Source organism: Rhinichthys klamathensis, unplaced genomic scaffold, assembly GCF_029890125.1.
Source record: "Rhinichthys klamathensis goyatoka isolate OS25496 unplaced genomic scaffold, OSU_Roscu_1.1 h1tg000176l_1, whole genome shotgun sequence".
NCBI classification, from domain to species: Eukaryota; Metazoa; Chordata; class Actinopteri; order Cypriniformes; family Leuciscidae; genus Rhinichthys; species Rhinichthys klamathensis.
This window is the reverse complement of record NW_026606705.1, coordinates 11,339,367-11,358,143: the sequence shown is the minus strand read 5'-3', so window position 1 is coordinate 11,358,143 and position 18,777 is coordinate 11,339,367. Positions and strand designations below refer to the sequence as shown.

The 18,777-nt window shown below is 35.7% G+C and overlaps 1 protein-coding gene across 1 annotated transcript; it reads left to right on the top strand.

The window, feature by feature from the left end:
- The first annotated feature begins 3,755 nt into the window (after positions 1 to 3,755).
- prkcq (protein kinase C, theta) lies at positions 3,756 to 18,771 on the top strand. Its single transcript, XM_056260451.1, has 17 exons — positions 3,756 to 4,151; positions 6,891 to 7,090; positions 7,359 to 7,419; positions 7,576 to 7,756; positions 8,489 to 8,520; positions 8,634 to 8,719; positions 9,114 to 9,243; positions 9,892 to 9,998; positions 10,970 to 11,108; positions 13,202 to 13,359; positions 13,818 to 13,991; positions 14,334 to 14,425; positions 14,539 to 14,601; positions 16,979 to 17,117; positions 17,417 to 17,605; positions 17,709 to 17,837; positions 18,613 to 18,771. Exons 1-17 carry the CDS (start codon positions 4,034 to 4,036, stop codon positions 18,769 to 18,771), a joined length of 2,157 nt encoding a protein of 718 aa, XP_056116426.1. The 5' UTR covers positions 3,756 to 4,033.
- The last annotated feature ends 6 nt before the right edge of the window (positions 18,772 to 18,777 follow it).

The following is an 18,777-nucleotide window of genomic DNA, read 5'->3' as shown; positions in this document are numbered from 1 at the left end:
AGACTTAAAAAGACGCACACATATCAGAACAGGGTCTGAGAGAAGAAAAGTAGTCCCATCCAGTTTTATTTTATTTATTTATTTTTATTTATATTTTTATTTAGCTTTTATTTTTATGCGTTTATTTTCCAGGTTAATTTGATTTTTTTCATCATTTTATTATTATAATTTTTTTTTTAAATATGGCTGTTAAGGTTTAATTTGTTTTTAGTTCAGTTTTAGTCTATATTTATTTCCAGTTAATAATTTTAGTGGTTCAACTTGGGCCTAACCATATTTCAGTTTTTTAGCAAGTTTTCCCAACTAATGCTTATATTTTATTTGATTTCAGCTTTATTTGAACAGAAAGGTTTTTAATAGTTCTAGTTCACGGTAAAAACCCTGGTCCCATGCATCCCAAAAAAAAAAAAAAAAAAAAAAGGCAATTTAGACTACTACAGCTCAAATAACACACAGTTTTATACAGAAAAATTGCTTTAACAAAATGCAACCTTCACATTTCTGCTTATAAACGCTCCACGTTTGCTTGCCCCATAGACGTCCACTGTAAGTGAATTAATGTAATGTGTTTTGATGAGAGATGAGAGAATATTTTCTTTGGTAAATGAGCCACAGAGTCTGTCCATTGAGCTTATAAGTGTTGAACCCGGAATATTCTTTTACAAGCCTTATGAGTTGAACCTCCCAAGAGGCTTGCAAAAGCTCAAATGTATTTATAGTTCAGTTCAGTCCAGTCCAGTGTGTGAGTTCAATAGGGGTTTGTTGTTTGATCCCACACTTCTTCCACCCCTGCAGCTTTCACAAGCTGGGATAGTTCAGTATTGACCACACACACACCGTTTGATGAAATATCAATAGCCTATAATAAGGCCTACTATAAAGTTATGACATTAAAGTGTCTGTCTGTGTCCTGCTGTGTGGTTTGCCTCTCTTCTGTCTATCCTGGTAGCAGAAGCAGGTAACAGCAGAAACTCGCTATCTGCGCTACAGTCCTTCAGTGATACAGGAAGTGCGGTTTGAGCTGTCAGTCAGTCGACAGGAAGCGCTTGGCAGCCATGCAGACGCATTTACCAAACAAGAAAGAGAGTTTTGAGAAACTTGAGCTAAGGAAAAATAACTATATATGAATGTATTGTTAGCTGTTGTTCCCACTTTTTAGCATAACAATAAGTGTTTTTTTTTCTTCTGTTTGCACATTACATTTTAGTATATGTTTTTGTCTTTCTATATCATCTACAATCATCTTTTGGTATTCACTTTTTCATATGTTGGATGGAAAAAAAAAACATGAAAAAACAACATCACAGAGACTTAGAGAAGGGCTATTTTGACTCAGAACATCTACTTAGCAACGCCTTAACAACCGCTCAGAAACCCTAGCAACCACTTAGAGCACCTTAACAAACATTTAGCAACACCCTCGCAACATTTTTGTTATGTTGTTTACTACATAAATACTTTTATACAAGTCACTGACAATGGAATTAAATCGGGCCAACATCAAAATCCTCACCTTTCAATAGTATAGCTATACCAGACGTAAATAGTATGCGTACTACTACAGTGATTTTAGCGTAAACAAACCGCTTACTAACCATTTATGTGTAGTTGCATCCAATTTTACATCTTTGTTGCGAAGACAACGTAATGCTAAAAACCTAAAACGACCAAAAAAAATTACGATAACGACTTTACATAATTTGTAAATTTACTAAAATTGTAAGTTTCATATTTTCGCTTTTAAAGCTTCCAAAAATTGGCTCCATTTACTTCCATAATAAGTACTTCTCCGCAACAGATTTTTCCTTCTTTTCCCCTATTTTTTGTTTGAGGCAAAGGATGAGTGGAACTGATATTATGTTGTAGGCTAATTAACATTACACCCCAAATGCTGTCGATTGAGCGTAACAGAATATTTCTATAACAGTATTTTTAAAACATATTTATTGGTTCGTTATGCCACCTTTAATATTGTGGTGGTAAGTTAGTGCCACTCACAATTTCTTGCGTGTAAAAATCTTTTCTTTTTTTTTGTTAACATATGAATAACATATGAATCACTGTAAAAAAATATTCTCATGATTTTTCTTTTTTTTTTCTTTTGTCAAATCAACTTAGATAATTGACGTGGTTCAGATAACATAATATTTTCAGTTTTTCTGTTGATTAAAGCAATCTCCATTGTATTAACAATTTTTTTTAACTTCACTGAACTCATTACTTACTTTTTTTAAGTTAAACTAACAATAATGTTTTACAGTAAAACATGGAAGCTTGTTTCTGCCACTGAATTAAACTAAAATAGGTAATTTGGACTTTTTATCTTGCAATTCTGACTTTTTTTTCTCAGAATTGCATGATATAACATCCAAATACAGTGGTGTGAATAAGTTATTACCCCCATGCTAAAGTTGCCTAAAAAGAGGAATAAAAAATCATCTTTTGGAAATTGATCTTAATGCCTTAATTAGAAAAATTAGGAAAAATCCAACCTTTAAGAACACCAATTTTCTTTGTGTATGAATAATGTATCATAAATAAATAAATGTTCTTCCTTAAAATACAGGGTGCATAAGTCAGGCCCCCCTATGTTAAATTCCCATAGAGTCAGGCAGATTTTTATTTTTAAAGGCCAGTTATTTCATGGATCCAGGATAATATGCATCCTGATAAAGTTCCCTTGTCCTTTGGAATTAAAATATCCCCACATCATCACATTCCCTTCACCATACCTAGAGATTGGCATGGGGTACTTTCCATAAGATCATCTTTCAATGCAAATCAAACCAGCTATTAGGCTAACTGAAATAACACCATGCCAATCTCTAGGTATGGTGAAGGGAATGTGATGATGTGGGTCTATTTTAATTCCAAAGGCCAAGGGAACTTTATCAGGATGCATATTATCCTGGATCCATGAAATAACTGGCCTTTAAAAATAAAAATCTGCCTGACTCTATGGGAATTTAACATAGGGGGGGCCTGACTTATGCACCCTGTATTTTAAGGAAGAACATTTATTTATTTATGATACATTATTCATACACAAAGAAAATTGGTGTCCTTAAAGATTGGATTTTTCCTCATTTTTCTAATTAAGGCATTAAGATCAATTTCCAAAAGATGATTTTTTATTCCTCTTTTTAGGCAACTTTAGCATGGGGGTAATAACTTATTCACACCACTGTAGAGTAGTTTGAACAAAGTGTAAATCGCTGACCATGACGTGTGTGTGTGTGTGTTAGTACTGTATGTTTGACTGTGACTCAGCGGGGAAGTGAATCCTAGCTGTTTGGATGGGAGTTTTGTATTTCACATCTATAAATAGTCGTTTCTCTTGGTTTCTCTCCCTTCACCAGTTACCTCACGGCTTTCAACTGGTAAGTACTCTGTAAGTGTTCACTGTGGTTCTGTGGTCCCACTGTTTAACAAACCTGCTTAGTTTCCTTGTTTTCTGCTGAGTTTTCTGTGAAGTGTTATTGATTGAGTGAAACATTGGTGGTTGCTGTGAACTGGTGTCATGTTCATTTAAAGGGCACTTGTAGTATGGAAAGAAGTTAACGCATGTCTTCAGCTTCAGTGTTCATCTGGTTTCCATTAGACAGAGAGCATATCAGAATGATCTTCTGTTCTTACAACCAGGTTGTTTGCAGCTAGTTTTCCTCTATAGGGTTTAGTGTATAGTTAAAGGCATTTTTCCTGGAGACTTTGTTAATAAACATCATATAATCTTCTTTAACAGATCAACATCATTTCGACTAAAACTGTGGCTATAAGAGAGACAGATGTGATGGACAAAGGACAAAGTTAAATGTTCAATTTGAAAAATATTACTTTGGATGCCACAGAAACAAGGACACCACGCTTCCAGACCAGCACTGTCCACTACTGAGAGTTAGGAAACCCATATGACGGACACAACGACTATGAAAATAAGCATCAGATAGGAGTACATCACTGTTCAGAACATTCCCACAGTGGAATTAACCAGCGGACACTGTATATCAGAAGCTATTCCTGAGAGTTTACAGTCATGTCTCCGTTCCTGAGGATTGGTTTTTCCAGCTTTGAGATGGACCCAGGGCTTGCCTACCATGAAGAAGTACTCAATCCATACTGTGCGGTCTACATGAAAGAGGCTGTGGAGACTGGTAAGATATCTTTGCTACAGATATATCAGGATAGTTTAAGTGTAATGTGCAAAAAAAAAAAAAAAAAAAAACGCTCATGGAGTAGTTTCTTCAGTTATGGGCATTATTACGTTTTTATCGTCACACTTTAGTTTAGGGTCCAATTCTCACTATTAACTAACTATTAAGACTTTTGCCTTAATAAACTCCTAATTACTGCTTATTAATAGTTAGTAAGGTAGTTGTTATGTTTAGGTATTAGGTAGGATTAAGGGATGCACAATATAATCGTGCAGAATAAGGTATTAATATATGCTTTATAAGTACTAATAAACAGCCAATATCGTAGTAATATGCATGCTAATAAGCAACTAGATCATAGTGAGAAATGGGCCCTAAACTTCAGTGTTACCATTTTTATCAGCCAGATGTTGAATTTATTTAACTTTTGTTCTTTTGTTATATGATGGTCACATTAGGATTGGCTTTTTACCATGCCTTCATAATTTCTTTTTGACACTTTTTTTCAAATGCATTTTCTATTTATAGATATTTATTTTCCGATTTATAGATATATTATTTTCTTATTTTAAGTTTAAAAGTCTAGGACAAAAGGTAAATATATATAAATATAAAAAATATATATTTTAACATATCTATTTATATTTTATCTTACAATATGACATTTTTACTTGTTTAAAACTGTGAAAATCTGGTGTCATTACCACAACAACCAACAATTTTACCCCCAATATATATTTTTTTTCACTATAAGTGAAATGTGCTTAGTTATTAAGTAGTCAACAGTATCAGTGAAAAGCATGTTTAAGATTAAAAATGAATTATGTGATGTGCAAAGAAAAAGAAAAATCGAAGTAAATTATTTAGAAAATAGAATGTTTTTATTGTGCATCAAGCTGCGATTTTGGCAAAGTATGGAAAAAAAAGTCTGAAAATATAATTTAATTGTGTGTATTATTGTCATGATTTATAAAAAGCTATAATGCAAAAATGTATTTAAAAAAGTCATTTCTACCACAAAATAAATGGTGGTTTGAGTTGTGGTGGTTCAAGAAAATAAAAGAATGAATAATAAAAGAATGAATTTTCCTGTGATGCATGTACATGTTAAGTGTTAAAGAAACTAGTATATGAAAATAATATTTTTTTTAGAAGTATATTTACTAAAAGTCTACAAGGACAAAATTGCCCATCGTGGAAGAAAACACCCACATGACCCACCTACTCAGTTCTCAGTAGGTGAAACTGTGAAAGTGTGCAAGCAATGTGCTTGGTCAAAGTTTATACAATATTATTTGTCTAAGTGTGAATTTTATTTCAAGGGAAATGTGTGTCATACGTGTCATTGTCAGTAAAAGGGTTGCGTTTGTTTCTTTCCCATTATTCTTACCATTTAGCTTGTGATTCATCTCACACACTTCCCCCAATTTTAAAGAGGGGTACTTCTTAGTCATTAGACTAACTATTCAGCAAAATAATAAGTTCATGATGACAGACATAAAGTCAGTTCCCAAAAATATGAAGCCAGCACAATTTTCATCATGACTGATAGCATTTGACAGCCAAATGTGTGATAATTCAAGTTGTTTTGAAGATGGCCGACAAGATGTGGGTAACTGTAAATGTCAAAAAGTGCAACTGGATAATTGATTTAGTGAGTTGAGAAACTGAGAATTGAATCTAATTTTAAACTGAATCAACCAATTCATTGGTAAGACTTATAATAACAATGATTCATTCATGAATCAAACATTAATACTACTGTCAAGAACGTGCAAGATTAAAAAAGAAAGTGTGAATTATTAAAGACTGATATAATACTGCAAGTGAATGTGACAGAACGCCAACATCAGCGCAGCAAATGAACAAAGAATCAAATTTATATTAAAGGAACCATTTCTGCAAAAGTGCATTTTTTGAGGACTGTGGTTATTTTTTTAAGCACATTTACTTGCACTGACCTCTATATGTGGGTGGAAATCAGATTAGATGAAATGATAGAGTTATACACACACGTATCACATGGCCACTGAGAAGTATTTGCAGACACAAGGATTTCCCAGCAACCCCTTTGGTTTCAATCTTTAGAACCAAACCACAACCGCACATACCTGTCAAAATATAAAGCGCCGTCACGTCATTCTCAAACTTCTATGAAACATCTCCACTGCCGGATAAACTGCATGTCCAGTTGTTGTTTTTTAATGTGTTGGATGCAAAATTACAAATATAACTCAACATGAAAGAGTGTTTGCGAACACTTATTTTTTTAGCCCCTCCCCTCCAATCCACCTGCTTTCATTTTGATCAGCAAATAGGAATGTTGTTTCAGAGGCGGAGCAAGTAATGAAAAATTACGAAGATAAACATATTTCTAATATGCGTTCTTCCATCATCCACAATAAGACCAGTAACATGCACTGATAAAAAGGTAGAAATCGAGCTGATTGTAAATGTCATGTTGACTTTATGTCGACGTTCTACCAAATTTGCATGGTTTCATTTGTATGGTTCTATATGTATGTTTTTCCTGGAGTAAAAGCTGTCATATTACTATAACACACAGTCAGAGCATTGTGTCATTCCAGTAGTATTAGTTTCAGATCCCGTAAATCCAGTCATAATGCTGTGAAACACATAGAGGATTGTTTTGCTGATACTTTTAAAGCTTAGTCCAGTAAGTTTTCAGTGGTGTGGAACTCTGATTTAGTGTGTGTGTGTGTGTGTGTGTATCCGTAGAAAAGGGTCAGGTGTACAAGCAGAAGCGTCCCACCATGTATCCCCCCTGGAGCAGCACATTCGACGCTCACGTCCACAGAGGACGGGTAATGCATGTGGTGGTCAAGGACAAGACGGCTGAGCTAAAGACGGAGGCCACCGTCCAGCTCGACACACTCGCGTCGCGCTGCAAGAAGGAGAACGGCAAACTGGAGATCTGGGTGAGTGTTTGCGTGGCGGCACGCTCACTGTACCAAAGCAAAACAAAATGGAACCAAATGTTCCCTCAGCTGATATGCTGTACATCCGTTGACTTACAGCTGCATTTTTTTTGTTATTAATGTTATTTATTTAAAAAGATACATTTGAATTTAAACACTAAACACTCATATTAAAAGAATATATAATATCATTGATTGGGAATTGATATGTGAAATGTTTTCAATACAATTTCAATGATTTGGTAAGATTTATTTGTGTGTATTATAGGTGGAACTGAAGCCACAGGGTCGCTTACTGATGGAGGCGCGGTATTTTCTGGAGAGGAGTGGTGAGTGTTTCTTTTATTCAGATCTACACACAGTCTCTCACAGATTAGTACATTAACATTATTTATATTATTATGTTATCATGTTTTCATATACTGATGGATCTAGCCAGGCGTTTTTCAACTAGGGGTCTTTTTGTGTGGGTTCTTGTTTGTTAGACGCTGCAGGTCACGGTGAACCGGATGGAGAAACTGAACGGGAAAGAGAAGGGATGTTCGCCCTGCACCACAGACGAGGAGCCATCAAACAGGCCAAAGTTCACGTGGTCAAATGTCACGAGTTTACCGCCACCTTTTTCCCTCAGCCGACTTTCTGCTCAGTCTGCAAGGAGTTTGTCTGGTATTATACACACTCTCAAACAACCACATGTACAGTAAAACAACTCTGATACTAAGAAATCAAAATTGATTTTTACATACAGCCCAACTTCCATAATTTGACGCATTTTTGAGTGAAACTGAATATTCAGGAGGAAATAATGTGGGCCAAGACTTTATGGATTTATCTATTGTGATTTGATTGGATGGAAACATGCAGAAATAATGGGAAAAAAGAAAAGACAAATTGGTTTCACTTTATTTTAAGGTGTCCTTGTTACAGTAAAATGATAAATTTAAGTACTATAAATTTGAGTATTATTAACTAACTACATGTACTTACTATAGGGTTAGGGTTATGTTTAGTTGTATGTAATTATGCATAATTAGAGGCAATGCTATAACATTTAGAAGAAACATTTTGAAAAAGAAAACTTTCAAATGCTGTGAACTGAGGAATTGTGAACAGTAAGACTTTCTGATGTTTTAAATCTTTAAAATGTCACAATCACTGAATCAATCAATAAAAATAAATAATTTACGTTCTAAATAGTCTAAATATTAAAATTCAATAAAAAATGTATTTATCTTATATTATACAGTATAGTCGTTGTATGATATGAGGTGTATGATATGCTGATAACATAACTGTGGAAATATATATATTTTATTTTTTTGTTGTAATTTAGCACTGTATGTTACATTACAGTACACATTACAAATATTTTCTTTATGGTTTCTTTTGCTACTTCAGGGGCCTGAATAAACAGGGATATCAGTGTCGACGTAAGTATTTTTTCTCACATCATTCTCATTGCTTTTGCAGTTCTTAAACAAGTTTCCATTGACTCAGTGTCAGGATTCCTCGTACACATTTCTTTCTTTTTTTTAATTCCCAGAATGCAATGCCGCCATCCATAAAAAGTGTATCGACAAAGTCATCGCCAAATGCACAGGCTCAGCAATAAACAGTAAAGAAACTATGGTAAATACAAGGTTTTCATCGCCCTTTCATGCAAACACATCAAGCACACAAAGCGTTTTGTTAGTAGACTCTACCCTCACAAAAGGGTTTTGATGCCCTGGTTTTTAAGCCAGAGACCTTTGGACATTTTGTGCAACTGTAGGCTAAATATAGATTCAGCAAAGCTTTAGTAATCTGCAGATGAAAGTATAATTATAAGTATTGAAGAAAATGATTCATCTTTTTGTCTCAGACTCCTTCCTCTTTCAGTTATTGGTAGACGTCATAAAACAGTCTTTCCACACTTTACTGAGTCACGCTGAAAGAAAAATTCATGACTTTCCATGTTGACATTGTGTGTCAGTATATGTTCAGTATGTGTTCAATGCTAAATATGTGTGTGTGTGTGTTTCAGATCCATAAGGAACGATTTAAGATTGACATGCCTCACAGGTTTAAAGTGTATAACTACATGAGCCCGACCTTCTGTGAGCACTGTGGAACCCTGTTATGGGGTCTTGCCCGGCAGGGCCTTAAATGTGAAGGTGATTCATTACACAACCACATGTCAACTATGAATGTCTAAGGGTCATTCTGTGAAACTGTCGCCTTTTCCATTTTAAAAGGTGATTTTTAATGCAAATTTCTATTATATAATTCTGATGTTTAGCAGACATTTGCTTGTTCCTTAAGTAAGTTCATTTACCAGAAGGAGGATGTATTGGAAATATAGAGTTATGGAGTTTATTAGTTTAAAAGGGTAAAGATATGATGATGGTAGCACAAGTCTTTTAAATAATATATTATGAATAAAGAGAATAAAGTCAAAATGTTAAGTAAAAATAAAGTTTAGTTACTAAATATGTAAAGTTCAAAAAATGTATATATAAACAGAAATTAAAAGTTGGCATGAGCTAATTCATTTTTAAAACTGAATAAAGAACATTAATAAGGGAAGCAAATCTGTTTTGAAGAATGACCCCTAAGGCCTGATTTTTTTTAAGCATTTGCACAAGGAAAATCCAGTTGCATTTAGATGAAACCCATTGATACAACACAAAGTAAAAGCAATGCAAAGTAAAAGCGTAAAAAGCATAACCATGTTTTTATATACTTTAAATGTATAAAAATATCCACATAACAATTTTAGATTTGCATTTTAGTTTAGTGTTTTAAGTGTGATTTCATTGCAGAATGTGGCATGAACGTTCACCATAAATGTCAGAGGAAAGTTGCAAACCTTTGTGGCGTCAACCAGAAGCTAATGGCAGAGGCACTGGCTATGATTGGGACTCAACAGGTTGGAAGAAACACACATTATGACCCACACGTTATGCAATGAAACGGATGTCACACCATTTTCATTTACTGTTGTTCTGCGAATGTAATCCAGTCATTTTAGCTGGGGAATTTCACTATTTTTCCATAGGCAGATTTTGTAAGAGTTCAAGTTGGGTTTCGCCAAAATTTCGCTAATGATATTGCACATTTAGTTGTCTCTTTTAGGTCAACTACTGTCCAGCAGAGCAACAGTTTGAGAAGAACATGCTAGTTAAACTATACATGTTAATAGCCTAGCTAGTAGCTACCTAATAACACATGGGATTAATGGTACATGGGTTTAATGGCACAAACATTTGAAGGTTGCTCTATTACTGAAATTTGTTACCATCTTCATGGGCAGGACTTTTGTTAACAAGCCACTCAAAGTACAGTAATAGCGCAACTTGAGTCAAGTAATGCACAGTTTATTCCAGTGGAGTTTGGCATTAGCATGATGCTAAGCTAACAATGTCATGCTCTAAAAACAATTTAGAGTACTGGATTCAATAAATTTATAATCAATCCCCCGGTTCCACAGACAAAAGGCAAAAGTCCCAGACTAAAATGCTTTATTGAGCTGTTTTAACTGAAAGCAACTTGCACTGACATATCTTAAAATATATCAGTGCCATTGTTTTGTCTCAAGATGCACACCGGTAATGTTTTTTTCTAAGGCACGTTTATAAACCTGGCTAAATCTAAGCTCTGTCTGTGAAACCAGGGCAATATCTATTGACACCCGTCTGCCATATTTATTTAAATGAAAATGTTCATCTCAATGCAAATGAAAGCAGTTATGTACAAAGGGACCATAGTTATGCGTTAGAGTAGGTTTTATAGTACATGCTGGGCACAACATGACAAAGCCTGAAGGGTGTGTATGACCAACATTATCATGTGGTGTGAGTTGTTTAATCTGATATGAATTCAATGTGCTTCTTTCCATAGCAGGCTCGGAGCTCGCGGGATAGTGATATTGTTGGTCGAGAGGGTCCAGTGGGCGTAAGTCAGCCAGGGGTCACTAGAGAGCCTTCAGGCCACTTACCCATTTCTCCTCTCACGCCTCCACCAGCTCTGCCACGCAAAGGTACGTATACCATGTGCCAAAACGACATGCACTCACACAGTTCTGAATAGATTTTAGACTGTCGAACTAGAGAGAATAGTGTATTTGGCTTCAAAGCACGATCTCTGTGAGACTTTAATTCTCTGCCACCCATGACGCTTTAAGCTTGACGTCGACTAGTCGCTGATCATGGCCTATTGAGGGCACAACAGGATAAGAAATCTTTGAAGTCAACTTTTACGCTCCATTTCAAACAGTTAAAATGACAAATAAATCCATACTCTGAGAGCGCTCCACAAGGTATGTTTGATTATACCATCTGGATGCTCAAAATTGATCGGGTGAATGCACGTTTTAAACAGCTTATCTGTATCTGATTTAGAACCAGCAGAAATCTGTGAGAAATATAATGACCCAAAGACAATAATAAAATAGATGAAGGAGCAATAGCCTTGTGGGCAGCGCTGTGTCATGTGTCATATGCCATAGCGGTGTAACAAAGTTCAGGCTTATTTTTGTTCATTAATGACGTCATCAGGGACTAGTCGACGTCGACTCGGATTTAATAACATAATAGTCGACTTTAAAGTCATTCAACCCCTAGTTACATACTCCATTTCATTACACATTTAAGTTAATATAATCTGACTACTTTTAGATTACTTTTGATGTAACTCGTTTATCACATTGATTTGAAAAGGATAATCTTGTACCATATTGATTTAAAAATACAAAGAGAAAGAAAATATAGTCCATTCTTTGTTATCAACAACATGAAGTGCATTAAATATTACATTATGTTAGGATTTCCCAGACTGGGGTTCATGAGTTTAATGAAAAGCTATTAATTAAATTAATACAAATAAAAAATTAAAATAAATAATTTTAAAAAAAAAAACAATAAAAAAAAAAACACTTACTAAAATAGATTAAATATTTTATTTGTTTACCTGCAAGTCATGTGACCATTAACCAACATCAGAGAACTGTGAACTTAATTTTATTGTTATTGTTGTTATTATTATTATTGATTTTATTATTGACCAAACTCAAGTAAACTTCAAGTAAATACATCAGGTCAAAGAGGTTCAGCTGACAAAAAAGTTGGGGAATCCCTTCATTGCATGTAAATATGAAATGAAGTGAATTTGTAAATTTTTTAAATGTAGACAAAAAGACAGTAATACATGGTTAAATGAGTCACTGTAGTAATGAGTCACTAGTAAAGTTTTGATGGATGACGACTGTAAACAAGATAAAGACGATTACATTAGGCACACGAGACGAGAGTACGTTATTATTGACGACCAAACAAACCGTGTGTGCGCGGCGGTCTCGGCGCACTGATCGCTATTGAAAATTAGGAAAAATTGGGGGTGGGGAGGTGCCATTGTGTCATACGGGAAGCCCAGTCTTTGACTTTGAAAACCCCTGCCTTAGACAGTGCGCTACCGAGTTCAGTATTAAGTACACTGCACCGGGAGTTGCCCATTTCTAGGGTTATAACATTGTCAAAATTATTTTAGGTGACTAAAACATTCCCTGTGTAAGGAATGGTTTCAATAAAAACGAAGAGCATTCCCTGTCTAAAACTTCCCAGAATGGAGCTGTGCTTATAAGGAACTAGGTAGTTGATTGAGAGGTCTCCCGTAACACTGAATTTAAATTTAAGCACAAATTACAGTTGATTTCAGTGGAATTTGACATTAGCATGTTGCTAAGCTAACTAAGTTGCTACGCTAAGCTAGTGTCATACTCTAAGAAGCACACAATTATAGTACACACAAAAAAACACAGAATAAAATAGAATGCTTTAATTAGATACAATTATTTTCTGTGAATATTTGACCAGTACTTGATAAAATATCTTCATAAATAACATCTATTGACGTTCATTCCACCATTACTGAGCATTCTGGGATTGATAAAGAAACATTCCACATGAAATTTTGACCAAAATGACATCCTGTAAGGCATAATTTTGCAGTATAATGGCAAAAAAAAAACGTTGGCTTTCTGAAAAGCTAATCAGGTTTTGGAACAGAGCAATTGATTTATTGATGCCGTCTTGTTCCATCTATTGACGTCCAGCTCTTCTCCGTTCCTCCCAACAGAGCATCAAGGTATTTCCTGGGACTCTGCAGCTAAGGGCCGCAGGCCAAGTCTTGAAGAGCCTGAGCCCCTGTATGCCACCCCACGCAAAGAGCACCACAAATTCACTCTAGACCATTTTATTCTGCATAAGATGCTGGGCAAAGGAAGCTTTGGAAAGGTAAGAGTTTCTCAAATTTCAATTTTAACTCTTATACTGTATATACGGCTACCATATACTAACTTTTGAAACGACTGGCCTAAATACAAAGTATCCTTTGACTCTTTGGGTCAAACTGAGACAAAATGAAAATCTTCAATGAATAATCGTTGAATACCAAACAGGAAATGAAGCTAAATCTTGGGAAAACATTGCCGTATTGAAACTAAACTTGGTAATTGTTAGCAATATACCTACAGTGTGACCAGTTCCAAATTGGATACTTGGTACCGACTGTACTTCGATTTAACTGATTACTCAATGTCCCTTGAAGTCAGTTCATTTTGTGGCTATTTTGGTAATGTCTATTGACAGCTATTATAAAAGTCGCCACTGAATATGACTGTATCCTATTAAACTGCTTCTGGGAACATCATTTCCTATAAATCTAGCATATATGCGTGTGTGTGTGTTTGCAGGTTTTCCTGGCCGAGCTGAAAGGCTCAGGGCAGTTCTTTGCAGTGAAGGCCCTGAAGAAAGATGTAGTTCTGATGGATGATGATGTTGAATGCACTATGGTGGAGAGGAGAGTGCTGTCTCTGGCCTGGGAACACCCCTTTCTCACACACCTCTACTGCACCTTCCAGACCAGGGTAATACACACTGACACACTTAGCGATGCGCAGTTCGACACATAGCAATGTGTCAACGGGTAGAGAGACTGGTTGTTATATATTTGCTATGCTTTTGTTCTGTGGATTTTAAAATATTGTTATTAAAAAAATCTTTCTAAGAAAATAACAAGGGTCTGCAATAAAGAAGGACCATTATATTTAAAATGTATTCATTTTATTTAGAATTAATAAAAACATAATAATTATAAAAGGCCCTTTGTACATTCCACCCACTCCTATGACACATTGAGCCACTCTAACATATTAATTTGGTTATGTTAGACCAGTGTGAACTGATTGTTTCTGTATTGGTCTTTAAAGGAAAATCTTTTCTTCGTGATGGAGTACTTAAACGGAGGCGACTTAATGTTCCACATTCAGACCTGCCACAGATTCGATCTCCCACGGTCCACGTGAGACTCATACGCAGCCCCCACAAACACATTTTAAAAGCTCAGACTCTGTGCCTACTCTTCTTTTCTGTGGTCTCACCCTCTTCCACCTCCTCTCTTCTCTTTGTTGATAGGTTCTACGCAGCAGAGATCATATGCGGCCTGCAGTTTCTACATTCTAAAGGCATTGTGTACAGGTATTCACTACTGTGAAAACTCTATACCATAAAATGAGCTATAAGTTTCCAGACAGACAGACAGACAGACAGACAGACAGACAGACAGACAGACAGATAGATAGATAGATAGATAGATAGATAGATAGATAGATAGATAGATAGATAGATAGATAGATAGATAGATAGATAGATAGATAGATAGATAGATAGATAGTAGGGCTGTAACGATACACCAAACCCACGATTCGATTCGTATCACGATTTTTGACCCACGATTCGATTCGTATCGCGATTCTATCACGGGGGCGGGGCTTGAGGGGGCGGGGCTTGTGGTGAAAAAAAGAGATTTTGAGAGAAAAAAAAAATACCGGTATTTTAATTAAATAACATTAGGAAAAACCTGTATAATCTAAACACCAAAGAACAATAATAACTATGCAAATTATTAAACTATACTAGGCAGTGTAGGCTGCTGCTTTTGGGTTGTGTTCTGTACTCCAACTAAATTGATTTCGGGATGGTGCCGTGGGATATGCATCTGCATGTTGGACGTGTTGCCGGTCAATTGAGGATTAATTTAATGCACTTTCTGAGAACTTATATTTCAAGTTTTGGCTGCAAATTTCACGTCTATAATGCTGAAATTGCCAAATTTTAAATAATTTATCCTCAACTAGTTTTGTGGTGTAGGTCTACGTATTTTATAATGTTAACTTCAAATAATACTAATAGTAATTTAAAGATGTGGTAGTTCTCAGGGCCTGAATTTCGTTTTGGAAAATGGGGGGGAAATCCCCCCTTAGATGATTCTCATGGGGGGGATTTTTTTTGTTTGAGGGGGAGAAAGGGGGGGCATTTTTTCCAAACAAAATTATTACATTTATCTTGCCTAAATGTTTGCGCTCATTGCATTTTTGCAATGAGGTAATATTGTTGTTAAGAATTTACACATCACAAGGAAGCTTGATTTAAATTGTTTAATTAAATTGAAAAAGGTAGCACAAATAAATACAATAGAATAAAGATACAAACAAAGACAATTAAAGAGAAAAGTTTTTGAATAGGTCTAACACTAGTATTCATATGCAGAAACTGAATAAAGTAATCAAATGGAAAATAACACTGGGTAGTATTTTAGTCCTGAATAAATTAAATACATAGGCTATTAAACCTGATTCCTTTAACTTAAAGCCATCTTTTGTTGTTTCGACAACAAAATTAATGACAGACACATATGGCTTCCGTCACTTTAAGAGCTAGTGCACGGATCCTGTGTTCATTATACTGGCATGCGTTTTATGCTTATTAAAGACAAAACCGACTATATTTAGAGTATAGCCTACTCACAAAGACCGAAATTGACAAATTTGCGTGTTAAAGCAATATAATCCGCGAAAAATAGTTACTGGCCAGCTGTTTTTGAGGCGAATTTTCTATGAATGTGCGCATAGAAAATAATCTCAGAGAGCGCGCGAGCACTGATTAGTTTAAAATCGCTTGAATGTTTAAACTGGTAAGACTTAAAAAGACTTCAGTCACGATGCACTGCTGGCCCGATTGTGCAAGTGAATATTCCGTCATGTCCCGACCTTACAGTCTATGGTCCCGACTCCAAAACGCGAGTGTGTATTATCGCCGCAGCGCTTGATGCTTGCCTTACACAACACATTATGAGAAGAGATAGAAGACGCGCGGCACCGCTGAACACTCACGCTGTTTGTGAAATTGCGTCTGGAAGATAGTTGTTAAAAGAATGATTTGCGGGAATGATTAGAATTATGCGCAATACCCGCGCCGAAATTCGAGCCCTGGTTCAGGACAGGAAGGATAACTCTGGGAGTTGGAAGGGGTTTGATCGCGATTCTGCCTTCCCACATCGCGATACAGGATCGTGGACCTGAGTATCGCGATTTCGATTTTATATCGCGTATCGTTACAGCCCTAATAGATAGATAGATAGATAGATAGATAGATAGATAGATAGATAGATAGATAGATAGATAGATAGATAGATAGATAGATAGATAGATAGATAGATAGATATGCTGAAAAAACTTGATGACAAGTATACTTGGTTTTGGTTTCAATTACATTGTTAAAAATTTTGATAGTGTTAAGTGATGTTTATTTTTTGAACGTTTTTTTTAAACTGTACACCTTACTTGTGAAAATAGTATCAAAGCGAATAAAAAAAACTAGTAATGAGGAGGGCGTTTTAAGCTATGAAATTTGCAGGAAGTTTTAATGGTACAAAGACCTCGTATATGTCAAAAGATCCAGGCAAATTATATTTCTCATGTCATGACCCCTTTAAGTGTTTACATTGAATAAAAAAAAAAAAAAACAGCTTCCTCAAAGAACATTGCTGATTCATATGTGTGTTTTAACTTCGCAGAGATCTTAAGCTGGATAACATTTTACTAGACATTGATGGTCACATCAAGATTGCAGATTTTGGAATGTGTAAAGAGAACATGATTGGAGAAGCTAGAACGTGCACCTTCTGTGGAACACCAGACTACATCGCCCCTGAGGTGAGGATCTCTACCACCATAATTATATATATATATATATATATATATATATATACCGGTATATATACACTACTATCAAATAAATGCAGCCTTGGTGAGCAGAAGAGACTTTTAAAAACATTAAAAATCGCACCGATCCAAAACTTTTGACTGGTAGTGTATATTTTTTAAATAAAATAAAAGTATATACACACACATTTTTACTTTTATTTCACTTAAAAATAATTGCATAATTTTAAATAAAATTAGGCAAATAAATGAATAAAAGATATTTGTACTATACCTTGTATGTTTCGCAGATTCTGCTTGGGCACAAATATGGGACTTCTGTAGACTGGTGGTCATTTGGTGTCCTTCTTTATGAGATGTTGATTGGCCAATCCCCATTTCACGGACACGACGAGGAAGAGTTGTTTCAGTCGATTCGCACTGATGACCCATGCTACCCACGCTGGTTACCTAGAGACGCGAAGGACATTCTTGTAAAGGTTAGCTTAGACGTACAATACAACAAAAAAAAGGACCCTTTACTCTGTTTTGTGAGTCTCAGTCTGTTATAAACTATAACTGGGGTTCTATGACCGGTTCTAGCTATTCGTCCGGGAATCGGAGAAAAGGCTGGGAGTGAAAGGAAATATACGACAGCATCCGTTCTTCAAAGAAACAGACTGGAACGCACTGGAGAAACGACAGGTGGAGCCGCCCTTCAGGCCCACTGTGGTAAGTTCATTACAGCCGTAAAAGTCTAGGCATAGGATCACCTGTATCATGAGTCTCAGTCTCAATGGAACTACAACTATCACAAAAATATGAACACAGATAAGTAATTTTGTTCCTCATATTTTCGTTTTGGTGACTTAAATGCATGGAATATTCTGCAATAGATGTTGAAACAGAAATAAAAAGCTTTTAGGGATCCTATTCTCAGCCATCAACTGGTCAATTTTCACGAAACTGCATTTTAGATTATTTCAAATAAACAATACACAATTGCATAAATTATTCTTGAACTGACCAAAGTGTGCAAAGGGAGAAGGTTACATTAAATAACACATTTTTACATTAAATTTTGATGTTAAATCCACTGTTGTTTTTTACAGACTTATTCTATATTCCATACAGTATTTAATGCAATTACATCAGAAGTAACGGATGATCATCGCTGTAAGCCATGTCACACTGTAAGATCTCAGTTGTCATTAATGTCAGACTGTACGACAGTCAAGATGCGTTTAAAGCGGATTAATAAAGCGCATTGTCATTGTCATGGACCCCATTGACTGTCATTGTCATGGACCCCATTGACTTCCATAGTATGTTTTTTTTTCTTACTATGGAAGTCAATGGGGTCCATCAACTGTTAGGGGGGACCTGACTTAGCAGGCTGCTCCATATGTAGACATTAAACTGCAAAGCAGCAGCTCGCTAGATTTTGGAACGGAGTTTGTCGCAAACTGTTACCTGTGACTGACACATTGAGCCTTTCTGTTTACAGAAATCAGCAAGTGACTGTAGTAACTTCGACAAGGAGTTCATAAATGAGAAGCCTCGGCTCTCCGTCACGGACCGTATCATCATCAACAGCGTGGACCAGAGCATGTTTGAGAACTTCTCTTTCATCAACCCCGGCATGGCCCGTCTCAAGAACCCCTGACTTCAT

What these genes read in the sequence shown, in the direction of transcription:
- prkcq (XM_056260451.1), top strand. Translation starts at nt 4,034, where the DNA reads ATGTCTCCGTTCCTGAGGATTGGTTTTTCCAGCTTTGAGATGGACCCA. An exon ending in CTATGATTGGGACTCAACAG is followed by an intron (nt 9,999 to 10,969) that starts GTTGGAAGAAAC and finishes TTCTTTCCATAG; the next exon opens with CAGGCTCGGAGCTCGCGGGA. An exon ending in CGCCCTTCAGGCCCACTGTG is followed by an intron (nt 17,838 to 18,612) that starts GTAAGTTCATTA and finishes TTCTGTTTACAG; the next exon opens with AAATCAGCAAGTGACTGTAG.